We start from the raw sequence: 12,534 nt of genomic DNA on the forward strand, positions 1-12,534 counted from the left end.
GCAGCTCCCTGGTTTTTCGCGTAGATTCCATCTGAATTCGTTGCCTGCCCAACCCTCGAGAAGAACGGATCCACACGTTGCACCGCTGCTCCTCCCTTCCCCTCCTCCTGCGCTTCCCCCGATCCACCCCGAGTCGACACTTCCTCTGTTGTCGCCCGTGCTCCTGCAAGCCGACGACGACCACCTCTGCCGGTCAGCCAAGACCAGCGCCCTCCCTTCTCTATCCATCTCCGGACTAATATCTCTCCTTCTCTCCATTCCCATCCTGCAGGATGCCCACACTACAGGACGCCATGGCCACCGGAGGCCGGGGCACGCGGCCGTGGTGGCCCTGAGCTCGGCAGCATGGAAGCCATTAGAGGCGCCGGCGAGGCTGAGGTCGAGGTTAGTGAGCCTGGCGGCGATGGACGGGTGCGTGTTGAGCAGCGGCAGGACATCCTCCATCCAGCACACGAGTGCGGTGAGCGCGGAGCAGACCTGGAGCAGCAGCTCGAGATCCCTACCGCCGAGAATGTCAATGGGCCGCTGGTGCCAGCGCACGAGCTTGACGCCACGGAGCGTGGCCAGGATGAGAACGGCGTCGTAGGTGAGTTCTTCCACCACCCCTGAAACCTTCTTTCCCCTCTTCCCTTGGCCATGTGCAGCGCATGTACACCCACCTGCAGCAACTCCTCTCTTCTTTCCATTCTATGTACTCTTTCCCGGCTGCCCATCGTTGAACCAGTTGTGCCCCTAGATCACGGCACCGCATGGAGCATGCCTAGCACAACACCTCTCGCCGCCGAGTTTCCTTCTTTTCATGCCACGGTGCGAAATCTGTCCCAATCTCAATCTGGATCCATAGAAGCGGTAGAGGAGCACGGCCATGCCGCGCACTATGAAGAGGCCTTTGTACTTCCTTTTCCACTTACAATTAGAGGCCATGTTGTTGGAACTGATATCGGTCAAAACAAATCGAGAGAAAAAGAGGGATCTCAACTCCCACACATGTGCCCTGATTGGGGGCACCAAAGAAAATGTTTTGGTCTCGATCCCGCCTCCTTAGCACCTGATATATATAAGGAAAAAAGGACCCCTCCCGTGCTAACTAACGATCTGCACGGTAAGGCCAAGTCCCTCTCTAACCACCTATCCTAATGAGTTGCTAACAGTAAATCGTTATAATCTAATCATGACCAATTAGTAGCACTAATACAAAAAATAGACCATTGCATTAATAATTAATATTTAACATGGTCTAGTTAGGGTTCTAAACAGAGATCAATCGTGCTCTGATACCAAATGTTAGAAATAATTCCTTAACATGAACATAATAGGATCTTGATCTTTAGATTAGAACACCTCTTATATAGAAGATTATGAAATAACCGTGATTGTCTTATCCATTAGTAGGGTAGCCCTTGGGTCCACCTTAGCATCTCTACCAGCAAGGAGATGGTCGGGGAAGAAAGTCAGCAGATGGGTGATGCAGCAGCTGGTCAGTGCAGATGTACAGGGTGCCGCCGGCACTGCCCTGGAGGTGCCAGCGGTGGTAGATGATCTTCGTCTCCTTAGTGGATTTCATCTAAATTTTTGTACGAGAATGTAACTTTACTGGAAACAGTGAGTTGTTTCTGAAGTGGATTAGTTATGCATGCAAAGGTGAACTTCAATCACCATCAGATGGCTCTCAGCAATGTTCACTTTAGGAGTTCCTTTTTATCCCCACCTTCTTTGTCGACTTACTATGCAGTGGCGGCCAAGTACCATGAGACGACCATGATGCCCTACAACATGATACTGAAGATTTAAGTGGAGTGGCTCAACTGAATCAAGGGAACTTACTGGTGTTTTCTTCTCTTCATGGGACTCCTGCAGGTAGATTTCTATTGTTCTATTTATCTTTGAAGGAAAATTCTACTATTATATGGTATATGAATCTCCATCAATCCTTGCGTTCAGGATCTGAATTAAGAATTATGTCATATGTTGATCTTGTGCAGATTTATGCTATTGTCCCGGTGACGTGTAGGGTGGCTGCTGGTGCTTCATTCTAGGTGTTGCAAATATCACAAGGCTGTAGAAACGAGTGACTCAGTTATCATTTTATTTTAGATTGTAAGTATCAGGGGAACAATATGTGTTTACTTACTATAGCCAACCCTTTTATTTTTCTGTTGCTAACATCTTGATAACATGGCACACACACATTCCCTGTATTCTGTAACTTCTTCATTGTCCTCTGCACATAAATTATTATTCGCTATGCCACATGGACAAGTAGGGAGACGAATTTTGCTATTAGATGGAACTGACTAGAAGTATACAAAAAACAATGTTTGTATTTTTTATGGTTGTCTTATTTGAGTTTCCTAACATATAGAAATGCCCCGATTTTGTCTCCTGGAGCGGCGATCATTACCGAAGGGTAGCAGTGCAGGTGAGAAGCCAGCGGAGGGGGTGTCGTCGCTGGCTAATCAAGATAACTTTGTTCACTTGCTCGGTTGTGGACCATGGTACCTTTCCTTGTTCTCAAAATTTCCCTCTTTTAGATTTGATCTTGTCCTCCAAACTATACCTCTAGCTCTATGTGTACGCGATTTTTGATTTTGTTTCCATTTGGTAAATGTTTAGTTTTGCCTTTGTTTAGTTGTTGCGCATGTTCTATTTATCCTTTTTCCTTCAATTTTAGTTCTTTCTGCGTCACTCATATGGATACTGTAATCAGTTCATTTTTTTGCCATTGGTATTTTTCATGATTTAAAATATTTAAGATCAAATTGGTATGCTTTATGGACAAGCCACAATTTCCATTAGCCATGCTGGTGCAGGATTGTTGTATCTAAATTTCTATAGAGGCTTGGTGCGCAAATGGTTATTACAACTCATCTCTATCAAGATGGTTATTAAACCTTAAACAAACATTTGTTCATGTGTCGAGTTTATAGGTTCCCTTGCTCAAATATGCAAATGATGTCATTTGCGAACTTCAATGCACATGATTTACCTGTGATATTAGTTGGTCTCGAACAACTGCATTTGTATTTCCCAACCATGCTATTGATGCCACGTTGAAATTAATATTATCTTTTCCTTTTAATTTCTTGGGATCTCTTCTCTGTTTGTTTCTCTATCTGCCACATTAAGTATTTGTATTTTAGGATGCTAAAGAGGGAACACCATAGGTTTCACTCAACATTTGCGCAAACATAGTGTGGCAGACCTAGAAGGAAGGGGATCGGCACAGGTTGCGGTGGCGTAATAGGGTAGGTAGAAGATTAGGAAGACAAGAGGATAGGTGAGTTCAGATAGATACATGAGAAGCTTCAGATTGTTCTTTCCTTCAATACCTTACGACTCACGGCCGCTATGCCCTGGGCATCTCTGAGTAAACTACATCACTAGATGCAGGCGTGACACAATTCTAATGATTGTATCTTTTTCGTCTAAGCCTGGGCATTAGAACTAAACTGGAAGAACTGTAAGGATGTAGAACCGAAAGATAATCTTAATTGCTAACTTGATTATGTCTGACTTCCGTTAATATAAGTGTAAGCTCCTTTTTACATGTACAATTTTTCCACTATGATACCCTAGATAGCAATATCTTCATTTCGGATGGTATTAAAGAATGAATCTTTTTTGTTGGTAAATCTCATATTTCTGTCATCTATAGTTGTCCCTGGCCTAACCCTATGTAAATAATTTATCAAACAACTTTAATGTGTTTGACATATAGATATGGATGCATTTCAATTGGCTTCACAAAATTCTGTACATGGATTTCTTGCACACGCGTACATCGACTCTCGGTGTACTCGAATATACAGTTAAAAGGTATTGACAATAGAAGAGGGTATTAACCCATAGAAGAACTGACACATACTGAACCATTCAACTTAGCTTGCTTCTTGAACCGCGTTTTTGCAAGTTTGCTTATTTTTTGAACTACTTATTGAACGCAACCACTGGTTAGTGTATCTTCCAGACCGTTAATCTTCTATTTGTGTCCTAATTGCAAACAAAACGATGTTTGTTCCTTGATGATATCATCAGGTGCGAGGGGTTATTTGGTGTTTGGGACTTCACAACATTTTAGTATTATGCTATCTTTTGAGGGTAAAGTATTACGTTATCTTTCTATAAACATGAATTGTCATAATATTTAGTCGAGACGTGCGTTGCACGTGAACGCTTACTAGTTGAGAGAGAGAGAGAGAGAGAGAGAGAGAGAAGTTGGGTTCCTTTTCTGCTGGCACCACTATCCGGACCGAACTGCCAGCAGTCCTAACCCCACAACCAATTCTATTAGTTGGTAAGTACGGCCCTGCTGGAGCAAAAAAAAGTCTTCAACCAACAGAGATGAGGTTTCTTTTAGCAACCTACCAAGATGAGGTGGATCTATTCCCCATGTAAGAGCATCTACACCCGGACTAGCAAATCCGGCCCTCTAAACATTCGTAGAAGCACCATTTCAATGTTCGGGCTTGTCCTCTTTGAGCCCCTATTTGTCTGTCCATGTAGCCATACTCCTCTTTTTTTCTTATATATGTCCGGTCACTCATGTGATTGATGGAGATGTAGAGAAAAAAAGTAAGAACAAATAAAGAGAAATGGTGGTCTAGAATGGGCCATGTCCTACATAGCGAACTGACCGGACGCTTAGTGGGCCCACATATTCTCCTCGGATTTGGTATCAATCTATGGGTTTTCGGACAGCCCGGGCGTATATGGATGATATGAGGAGTCTAGTTGAGTAAAAGTTTTCCATCTCTCTTATATCCAGCCACTACTGTCCGGGTCTGTGGATGTTTGAGGAGGATTTGAGGAGGCCGACTGTAGATGCTCGTGGCCACCAGTGTTAGGAAGGTTCTGAACCTTCCTTGAATTTGGTTTCTTTTTTATTTATTCTGGTCATCTTCTTTTTCCATTTTTTTCCTTTTGTGATTTTTTTAATTCCAACATTTGTTTGAAATGTCCCAGCAATTTTCAAATTTGTGAATGTTAATTTAATTTTGCAATATTTTTTGAAATCAGAGAATGTTTTCAAATTCATAAATATTTTTTGAAACTTAGGAACATATTAAAAAAAACTAATATTTTTAAAACCTGTGAACATTTTTCAATTCATAATACGGGAAGAATTTTCAAATTCATGAAAAAAATTAGATCAGGAAGAATTTTCAAATACCTAATTTTTTTTCTGAAATCCAACTACATTTTTCAAATTCATGATTTTTCTCAATTCAAACCATCTTCTGAAATCCCAATGATTAGACTAAAGCCAACTCTAGTAGTAGCTGATGTAAAAAATAAAAATGCCAATTTAAATATGGATGCAACTAAAATCAAAGATATATAAAACTAAGACATGCGTCAATTCGCTTCCGAGTTACCTCTAAGGCAACACTTTCTTTATCGCCATGTAGCTAGGCTTCGATGCTCCATTAATTCATACACCCATATCCCAAGAGATATCGACCCAAAGTGTAGTTCTTACCGTCGATCGAGGTTCAGAACACCTCAAAGCAAAGTTTGGCCGGAGACTCGCTTCCGGTGCATCAACATCACATAAGTAAATAGTACTTGCTCTCAAGCAAGAGATGATGCAGCAAGCATCGTGAGCATCTCTCCTCATATATCTGCAAAAAACGGTTAGAGAGATGTAAATTAATTTTGAAACATTACCTTGGCTATCACTCTTGTGGCACAAGCCAAGAAAAAGAAAATCAAGTGATTCAAGCGCAAAGCTCAAGAAAGTATTGATCAGCCGTCAGCGAAGATCTCTGCATCAAACGGAGCCATGAGGGGCCCATGGGGCACCAAGGCAGCCTATCCCCTTTGGGGGCGCCCTGGTGGCTTGTGGGCCACTCCTTTGTCATCTGGCCTCCTCCCAAAGCTTTTAGTGTCTCTTATGTCCAGAAAAAATCATCAAAAAGTTTTGTGGCATTTAGACTTCGTTTGGTACTTATTTTCTAGAAAACCAAAAACAGGCAAAAAAACAGTAACTGACACTTGGCGCTAAGTTAATAGGTTAGTCCCAAAAATGATATGTAATTGCATATAAAACATCCAAAATTGATACTATAATAGCATGGAACAATGAAATAATGTAGATACATTGGAGACGTACCAACGCTCAGCCATGTATTTCACAAATCTCTCTCGCTTCAGCACCATATCTGGGAGCTTGTGGATTTGACACCATGTTTCAATCCTGTCAAGCTTCACTGTTTCTGGTTTTCTAAACCCATCATACTCAGCAATCACAAGGTCCATACCTTTGAAATCCCATGGTCCTTGATGCATTGCTTTGTTCCAATCTACCAGATAGTTCAACTGCACCGAGAATAGGTTGGAGTTAATTCTGCGGCAGATCACTTCATGTGTTGGGTTCCATGTAGCCCTCATATCCGCGATTAGATCCCCTTGGCCAAAAGATTTCTCTGTTAGAACCCTAGCAAGTGTGAACCACTTGGTCCTCTCTTCAGGTTCATCTGCTTCATCCTCCCAAACTAATTTGTCGAGTTCATCATCTTCTAGATGCAACCTTCCCAGAAGGACACTCGGATCCACTGAATGATTTCCTCTACCGGCACTTGCATGCATCAATAGAATAAGCCATGTCGGCGATCTCATGTGTTTCTGGAAACCCTAGACGAGTTCCAATCTGAGATGTTCGAGGGTGAACCCAAGCATGCATGCAAAGCACGGTCTTGGGGACAGGGGTAGCACTGATGGACGCCGTCCGACGGCTACAAGGGGGGAAACCCATGGCGGCGGCACGCCGAGGGCACTAGAGAACCCTAGGTCGTAGCCTTAGGGAGAAAATACTCATACAGTAATCTTAGCTATTGGTTTTACATTTTGGCATGGATAATTTGTAGTTGCCATGGGCATTCCCATTATGTAGTGATGGCAAGTTTGATATCCGCACCGACTGCATTCTTGCCATGTTTTTTGCTTAGGAAGAACATTTTTTTTCAAATCAATAAACATGACATGTTTAGGGGGTAAATAAAACTTTTTGATACATTTTGCCACGACTGTTCATGGCAAAAAGAAATCAATAACTTGCCATGTTGTTTTTCATACATTTGCTGGTGCCTAGATATCAAAAGTTTTTGAACTTACCATGACAATTAAAATCAGTAAATTTTATAGATGTGTTTTTTCCATCGCAACAAAACATGTGTTTCCATAATTCGCTATGTCTTTTGCCATGTTTATTCGAAGAATGTTGTCATGGCAATTAAAACTTAGTTTGAGAATGCAACAAGTTTGATCTTTCGAATTTGTTTCTCCATGGCAAAAAGAAGTTGATCCTTTGATATATTTTTTGCCATAGTGTGATTACATGTACGATATCACTACAACTTAAGATGTTTTCTTCATTTTTTTCAAAATTTTCCATGTGTCTAGAGAAACATTTTATCTTATTCGTGGAATGTTGCCATGGTTACTTAAGATGTTTATTTGACATGGCAAAGTTATTGTTTTTGAACATGGAAATTTTTGAAGTTACACCATGACAAATTTGTATTTTTTGCCATGGCAAACTACTATTTGTTAAACTATGGCAATGTTATTTTTTTGTGACCATTGCATATTTATTTCTGAAAGATGGTAATTTAACCTTTTTTAACCATGGCAAACTGATTGTTAATGTCTATTTTTCTTTCTTCAACCATGCCAAAGTAATTGTTTGGATAGGCAATTTTTGTAAGATAGACAAGGTCCAAAAAAATTTTGTTGCCATGGAAAATTTACTTTCTTAACCATGGCAAAGAAATCTTCCCGACCATGGTTTTTTATATTTGAACCATGGCAAATTCATACATCATAGCATGGCAACCTTATTTATGTGGGGGCATGGAAATTGTAGTTTACAGGACATGGCAAATTCATACTACATAACATGGCAAAAAAACTTAAAACCTTTGCCATGTCACCAATAGATAAACTTGCCATGGCAAAAATCTTACAACTTTTGCCATGTTAACAATACAAAAATTGCCATGTTACCAAAACAAATTTTGCCATGGCAAAATCTTATAACATTTCCCGTAGCAAGTTCAAAACTTAAAATGCCATTACCAATCATGGCATTGATTTTAAGCTAAAATGCCATGGCAATTATTATATAGGTTTGCAGTGGGAATTTTTAATCATAATTTTTGTTATGCATGGCAAATTTATTTTATATAAGAATGGAAATTTTAAATATGCATCTTCCATGGGAAGTTTTGGTCCTAATTTTGTTTGTGTAATGTTCATTCTATTCATTGTATTTCTTCGCCATGACATTTTCCAAACATAATTTTATTGCCATGAAAATTCTGGAAATTTTTGTAATGACACAACATCAACTAATGATGATTTTTTTTCCATGGCAAATTCGTGCTCCATTTTAGTTGTTTTCACCCATGGCATTTTTGCCATGTTTTGCATAATCATACAGGTTTTGCCATGTATAAAAGTAAATTATTCTCCTATGTCATAACATAGCAAATTCATTTTATTGTTCATACGGTAAAGTCCATTTATCGTCACATGGCAAATTTATATTTTGTTCATACGGCAAATTATACCTATTGTTGTCACATGGCACATTCTCAACATTAGCCTTTTCTATAGGTTAATTGTCCATAACATAGCAAATTAATTTATGGTCATATGGCAAATTCATTTAAGGTCTCATGGCAAATCCATTACATTTTTCATTCATGTTACCAACGACGACAGTGACAAGAAGGTGGATCAGCAGCTGAAGGTGTTTTTTGTCCATTTTTTGTGTTCACTTGAAAGTGGATCGGCAATCTTGGTATTTTTACACTAAGCATTTTTTTATGGCAAGGAGTTCCTTTTTCTTCTTCATATTTTACCTTTTTTGTGCTTTTATTCATGTCTAAGAAAAGGCCCAGCAAAATGGGCTGTTAGGCCTTTTTAGATTGCTGTGGCTGGAGGGATTCTTCCATCGAACGATTTCGTTCAGTTGAACCTCCCTCCCTGGGCGAATGTTTCGTTCATTCTGGGAGCTCGCAGACGAAACGTCAGTCCAATATCGACGTCAAAAAAATAAGCACCCCCTCCCCAACTTATCTCATAAGCCGTCTCCTCTATTCGTTGGGGCTTATATGGACTAATTTTTCCATAACTAGCGTATAAGGTCCAACGTATAGAGGAGACAGCACAGGAGAGGCCGTGAAGGGGGCAGCTTATTTTTTAAGCTACCAAAAGAATTGTGCTTTAGAAAGTGCAGCCTCTTGAAACAAGAGACCACAAAAAAATAGAAGTGCAATTCCTTGACATTTGGCCAACAAAAAGTGTACTTTAACGAAATTTACTCCACTTATAATATCTGGACTCATGACATAGTGAAGTGCAATTCCTTGACATTTAGCCAACAAAAAGTGTACTTTAACGAAATTTACTCCACTTATAATATCTGGACTCATGACATAGTGAAATGTACTAGTGACCAATTCCAAGTACAAAGGCAAACATACTTCTCCAACTCTCCCAATCCATGTACATCCAAGTGGCCATCGCGGTAGGCATTCCATATAGCAGACAATTGTTGAGTCTTTCTCTTGAACGAGCGCGGCACCTACAAAGACCCAGAGATTATAGAAAATTAGATTTCTTTTAGGGGAGATTATAGAAAATTAGATATCAATTCCGAGATAATAAAGTCGCCCTTTACCGAAAAATAGAAAATTAGATATCAGTGTAGATATCAACTAAGAAGAGCAAATTATCAATCGTGTGCACTAAAATTCTTTCGGATTATGATCATACCAGAGGGGATCGCTGGGATTAGGATCAACGTGTCCGAAAAGATGGAAGAGGAGCTCCATGTTTTTTCCCGTGTACCTACGATCTGGGTGCCTCTTCTCCAACTCAGCGATCAGGTAGAAGAGGTCGTGTTTCTTGGTCTCGATCTCGCAGTACTGCCGATAGGCCCATGCTCTCTCTGGGTCGAGGTCTGGCGCAGGTTCTCCACAGGGTTGCTGGCGGACAGATCGAAGATGAGTTTTGATTAACCGGTGGAAAAAACAAGTTGCAGATCTTTTGCCATGTAACCATCGATCTTTTATCTGAGAAGTGCAGCAGGAATGAACATGCATGAAAAGAAAACAGTTGCCGAACTTATACCATCAGGGCGGCGTTGCCGTTTGCTGGGTGGGCAGCAGCGGCGGCATCGGAAAAGTCTTTGCAACCTGCGCCGCCGGAGGACATAGATCTGAGAGGAAAACAGGAAGGTCGGCCGCCGTTGATAAGCCTTGGCATCAGCCGGCCATGCCCCTGCTCGACCAGCGGCGAGACGACGGCTTTGTACAATGCCTGGGGTCGCTGGCCGCCGATGAGCCTCCTCACCGCGCATCCAATCGCCGCCGCCATCGCCTTGAATCAAGACGGCGAGTCGATTGATTTGTTGTTTCTGCTTCTCTTCTCTTGCCGATCTGGGCCGGTCCCTCTTATCACGGCTGGGTGCTCGGCTTCCGTCTCTGACACCACCTCCAACGCCACACCTCTTATCCGAACCGGCCACGCACAGCCCGTTCTGTTTTTCGCTCTTCTATTGCTTCGTACTCCTTCGAATCGACTCCTCCTGTCTGGCAAAGTCAACGCACCGCACCGCATGGCATACGTTGGTCCACATGTCAAAACAAAACAAAAAGGTTAACGCACGCATCCCCCAAAATCACCGTTTGAGATCACAGCACAACCGAGATCCCCTGCAACACATCTACCTAGCTTCCCTCTCCCCCCTTCAATGGCAGCCGACGATCTCGTAGCAGAGAGTGCCCCGACCCGTCACGGCACGCTCCACCGCCGGAGCTTGCAGCGACCGGAATTGTGCTCACTGCACGCCACGCCGGCGACTCTGCATCATCATTGTCAGCCCGTTCCGGCACGGAGAGCTTTCCGGCACGCAGCATCCAGGGCGGCAGGTTTCAGCGCACCGTGGCCATGCAAGCTCCGCACGTAACATCAACCACGCTTCCTAGCCGTGAGAGAGCACGGCGTCCCAACAGTTGCAGCTCTCTCAACTCGATGGTTGCAGCTCCCTGCCCCAACGGTTGCAAGTTCTGGCGTCGCCTGTTCTAGCAAATTGTCTTGCCGGTTGCAGCTTGTAGTCTTGCCGATCCCAGCAAAACGTCTCCCGATCACAGCTCTCGCCATTGCCGGTTCCAGCAACGCCAGACAAAGGTTGCAACTTTTATGTCAACGATTGTAGCTTGCCGCCCCGAGGTGACTGTCGATTCCAGCATGCGGCGTCGTCACCTCAAGTGCCGTCCGGCTGCAGCAAATGTGGACCACTATTCCAGGAACGGCGGTGCCGATTGTAGCACTGTGGAGTCCAGGGCGCGTCTTCTCCAGCACCGACGGGGGTTGGTCACAGCTTTTTCAGCTTGATGATTCCACCATCTCCGCATTAAAGTTGCAACTTTTTTCGTCAAAGCTTGTATGGTTGCAGTGCCATAGCTTGCAGTTTGGACAACAACGGCTGCAGCAGTTCGGGGCGCATGGGCACAACCACCAACGCCGACATGGCCAAGGGTGGACTCTCGCAACTCATAGGGGACAGCATGCTCCGCGTGGGAAAAAAGCCAACGCCACCACACTCGGGCAGGTCTAAGCGGAGGAGGCTAGCTGATGGTGGTGCACCACAGTGGCAGCTCAGGGAAGAAAGCCTCTGAGGGCATGACCTTATCGACATGTACGTGGTGGGAGAGAAAATACAAAGAGAGATGAGCGGCTGAGAGGGAAGATACGAAGATAAAGAAACGGCTTCCCCACGAGTGGGCCCTGCACCCACATGTCGCAACTTGAACCGCCGTAGGACGCATGCATGGCGACCGGTCAAAGCTAGCCGAATTCATCGGATCTGGATCATAAACCCACATTTCGTCGGATCTCAACAAACACACCGCAAAAAGAAGAGTTACATCGAATAGATCTCCAAGAGAATCGAGGAGAACTTTGTATTGAGATCCAAAGTAAGAGAAGAAGCCATCTAGCTACCAGCTATGGACGCGAAGGTCTGAAGTAAACTACTCACACATCATCGGAGGGGCCATGGAGTTGATGTAGAGGCCATCCGTGATCAATGCCCCCTCCGGCGGAGCTCCGGAAAAGGCCCCAAGATGGGATCTCTTGGGTACAGAATGTTGCGGCGGTGGAATTAGGTTTTCATGGTGCTCCTGGATGTTTGCGGGGTATATGGATATATATATATATAGGAGGAAGAAGTAGGTAGGTAGAGCAACGAGGGGCCCATGAGGGTGCAGGGCGTGCCTAGGGGGTGGGCGCGCCCCCCTGCCCCGTGGCCTCCTCGATTGATTCTTGACGTCCACTCCAAGTCTTCGGAATCGCGTTTGTTTCAAAAATAACGCCCCTGAAGGTTTCATTCTGTTTGGACTCCGTTTGATATTCTTTTTTGTCGAAACTCTAAAATAGGCAAAAAACAGCAATTTGGGCTGGGCCTCCGGTTAATAGGTGTAGCGCCCCGAGACCGATGTGCCATGTGTCTTCCAGTTATTCGCT

The 12,534-nt window shown here is 43.3% G+C and overlaps 1 protein-coding gene across 1 annotated transcript; it reads right to left on the bottom strand.

Annotated features, from left to right (window-relative positions):
* Positions 1-9,305: 9,305 nt before the first annotated feature.
* LOC119348953 lies at positions 9,306-10,444 on the bottom strand. The gene is made up of 3 exons (XM_037616965.1): positions 10,138-10,444; positions 9,781-9,992; positions 9,306-9,589 (listed from the first exon to the last, which is right to left on the bottom strand). The coding sequence occupies exons 1-3, from the start codon at positions 10,381-10,383 to the stop codon at positions 9,454-9,456; spliced, it is 594 nt and encodes a 197-aa protein (XP_037472862.1). The 5' UTR covers positions 10,384-10,444; the 3' UTR covers positions 9,306-9,453.
* Positions 10,445-12,534: the final 2,090 nt, after the last annotated feature.

This window comes from Triticum dicoccoides, chromosome 1A (assembly GCF_002162155.2).
Source record: "Triticum dicoccoides isolate Atlit2015 ecotype Zavitan chromosome 1A, WEW_v2.0, whole genome shotgun sequence".
NCBI lineage: Eukaryota > Viridiplantae > Streptophyta > Magnoliopsida > Poales > Poaceae > Triticum > Triticum dicoccoides.

Coding starts and splice junctions, on each gene's coding strand:
- LOC119348953 (XM_037616965.1), bottom strand. CDS start 10,383: ATGGCGGCGGCGATTGGATGCGCGGTGAGGAGGCTCATCGGCGGCCAG. Junction 9,993..10,137: donor ACGGCAACGCCGCCCTGATG/GTATAAGTTCGG, acceptor TCTGTCCGCCAG/CAACCCTGTGGAGAACCTGC. Junction 9,590..9,780: donor AATCCCAGCGATCCCCTCTG/GTATGATCATAA, acceptor GGGTCTTTGTAG/GTGCCGCGCTCGTTCAAGAG.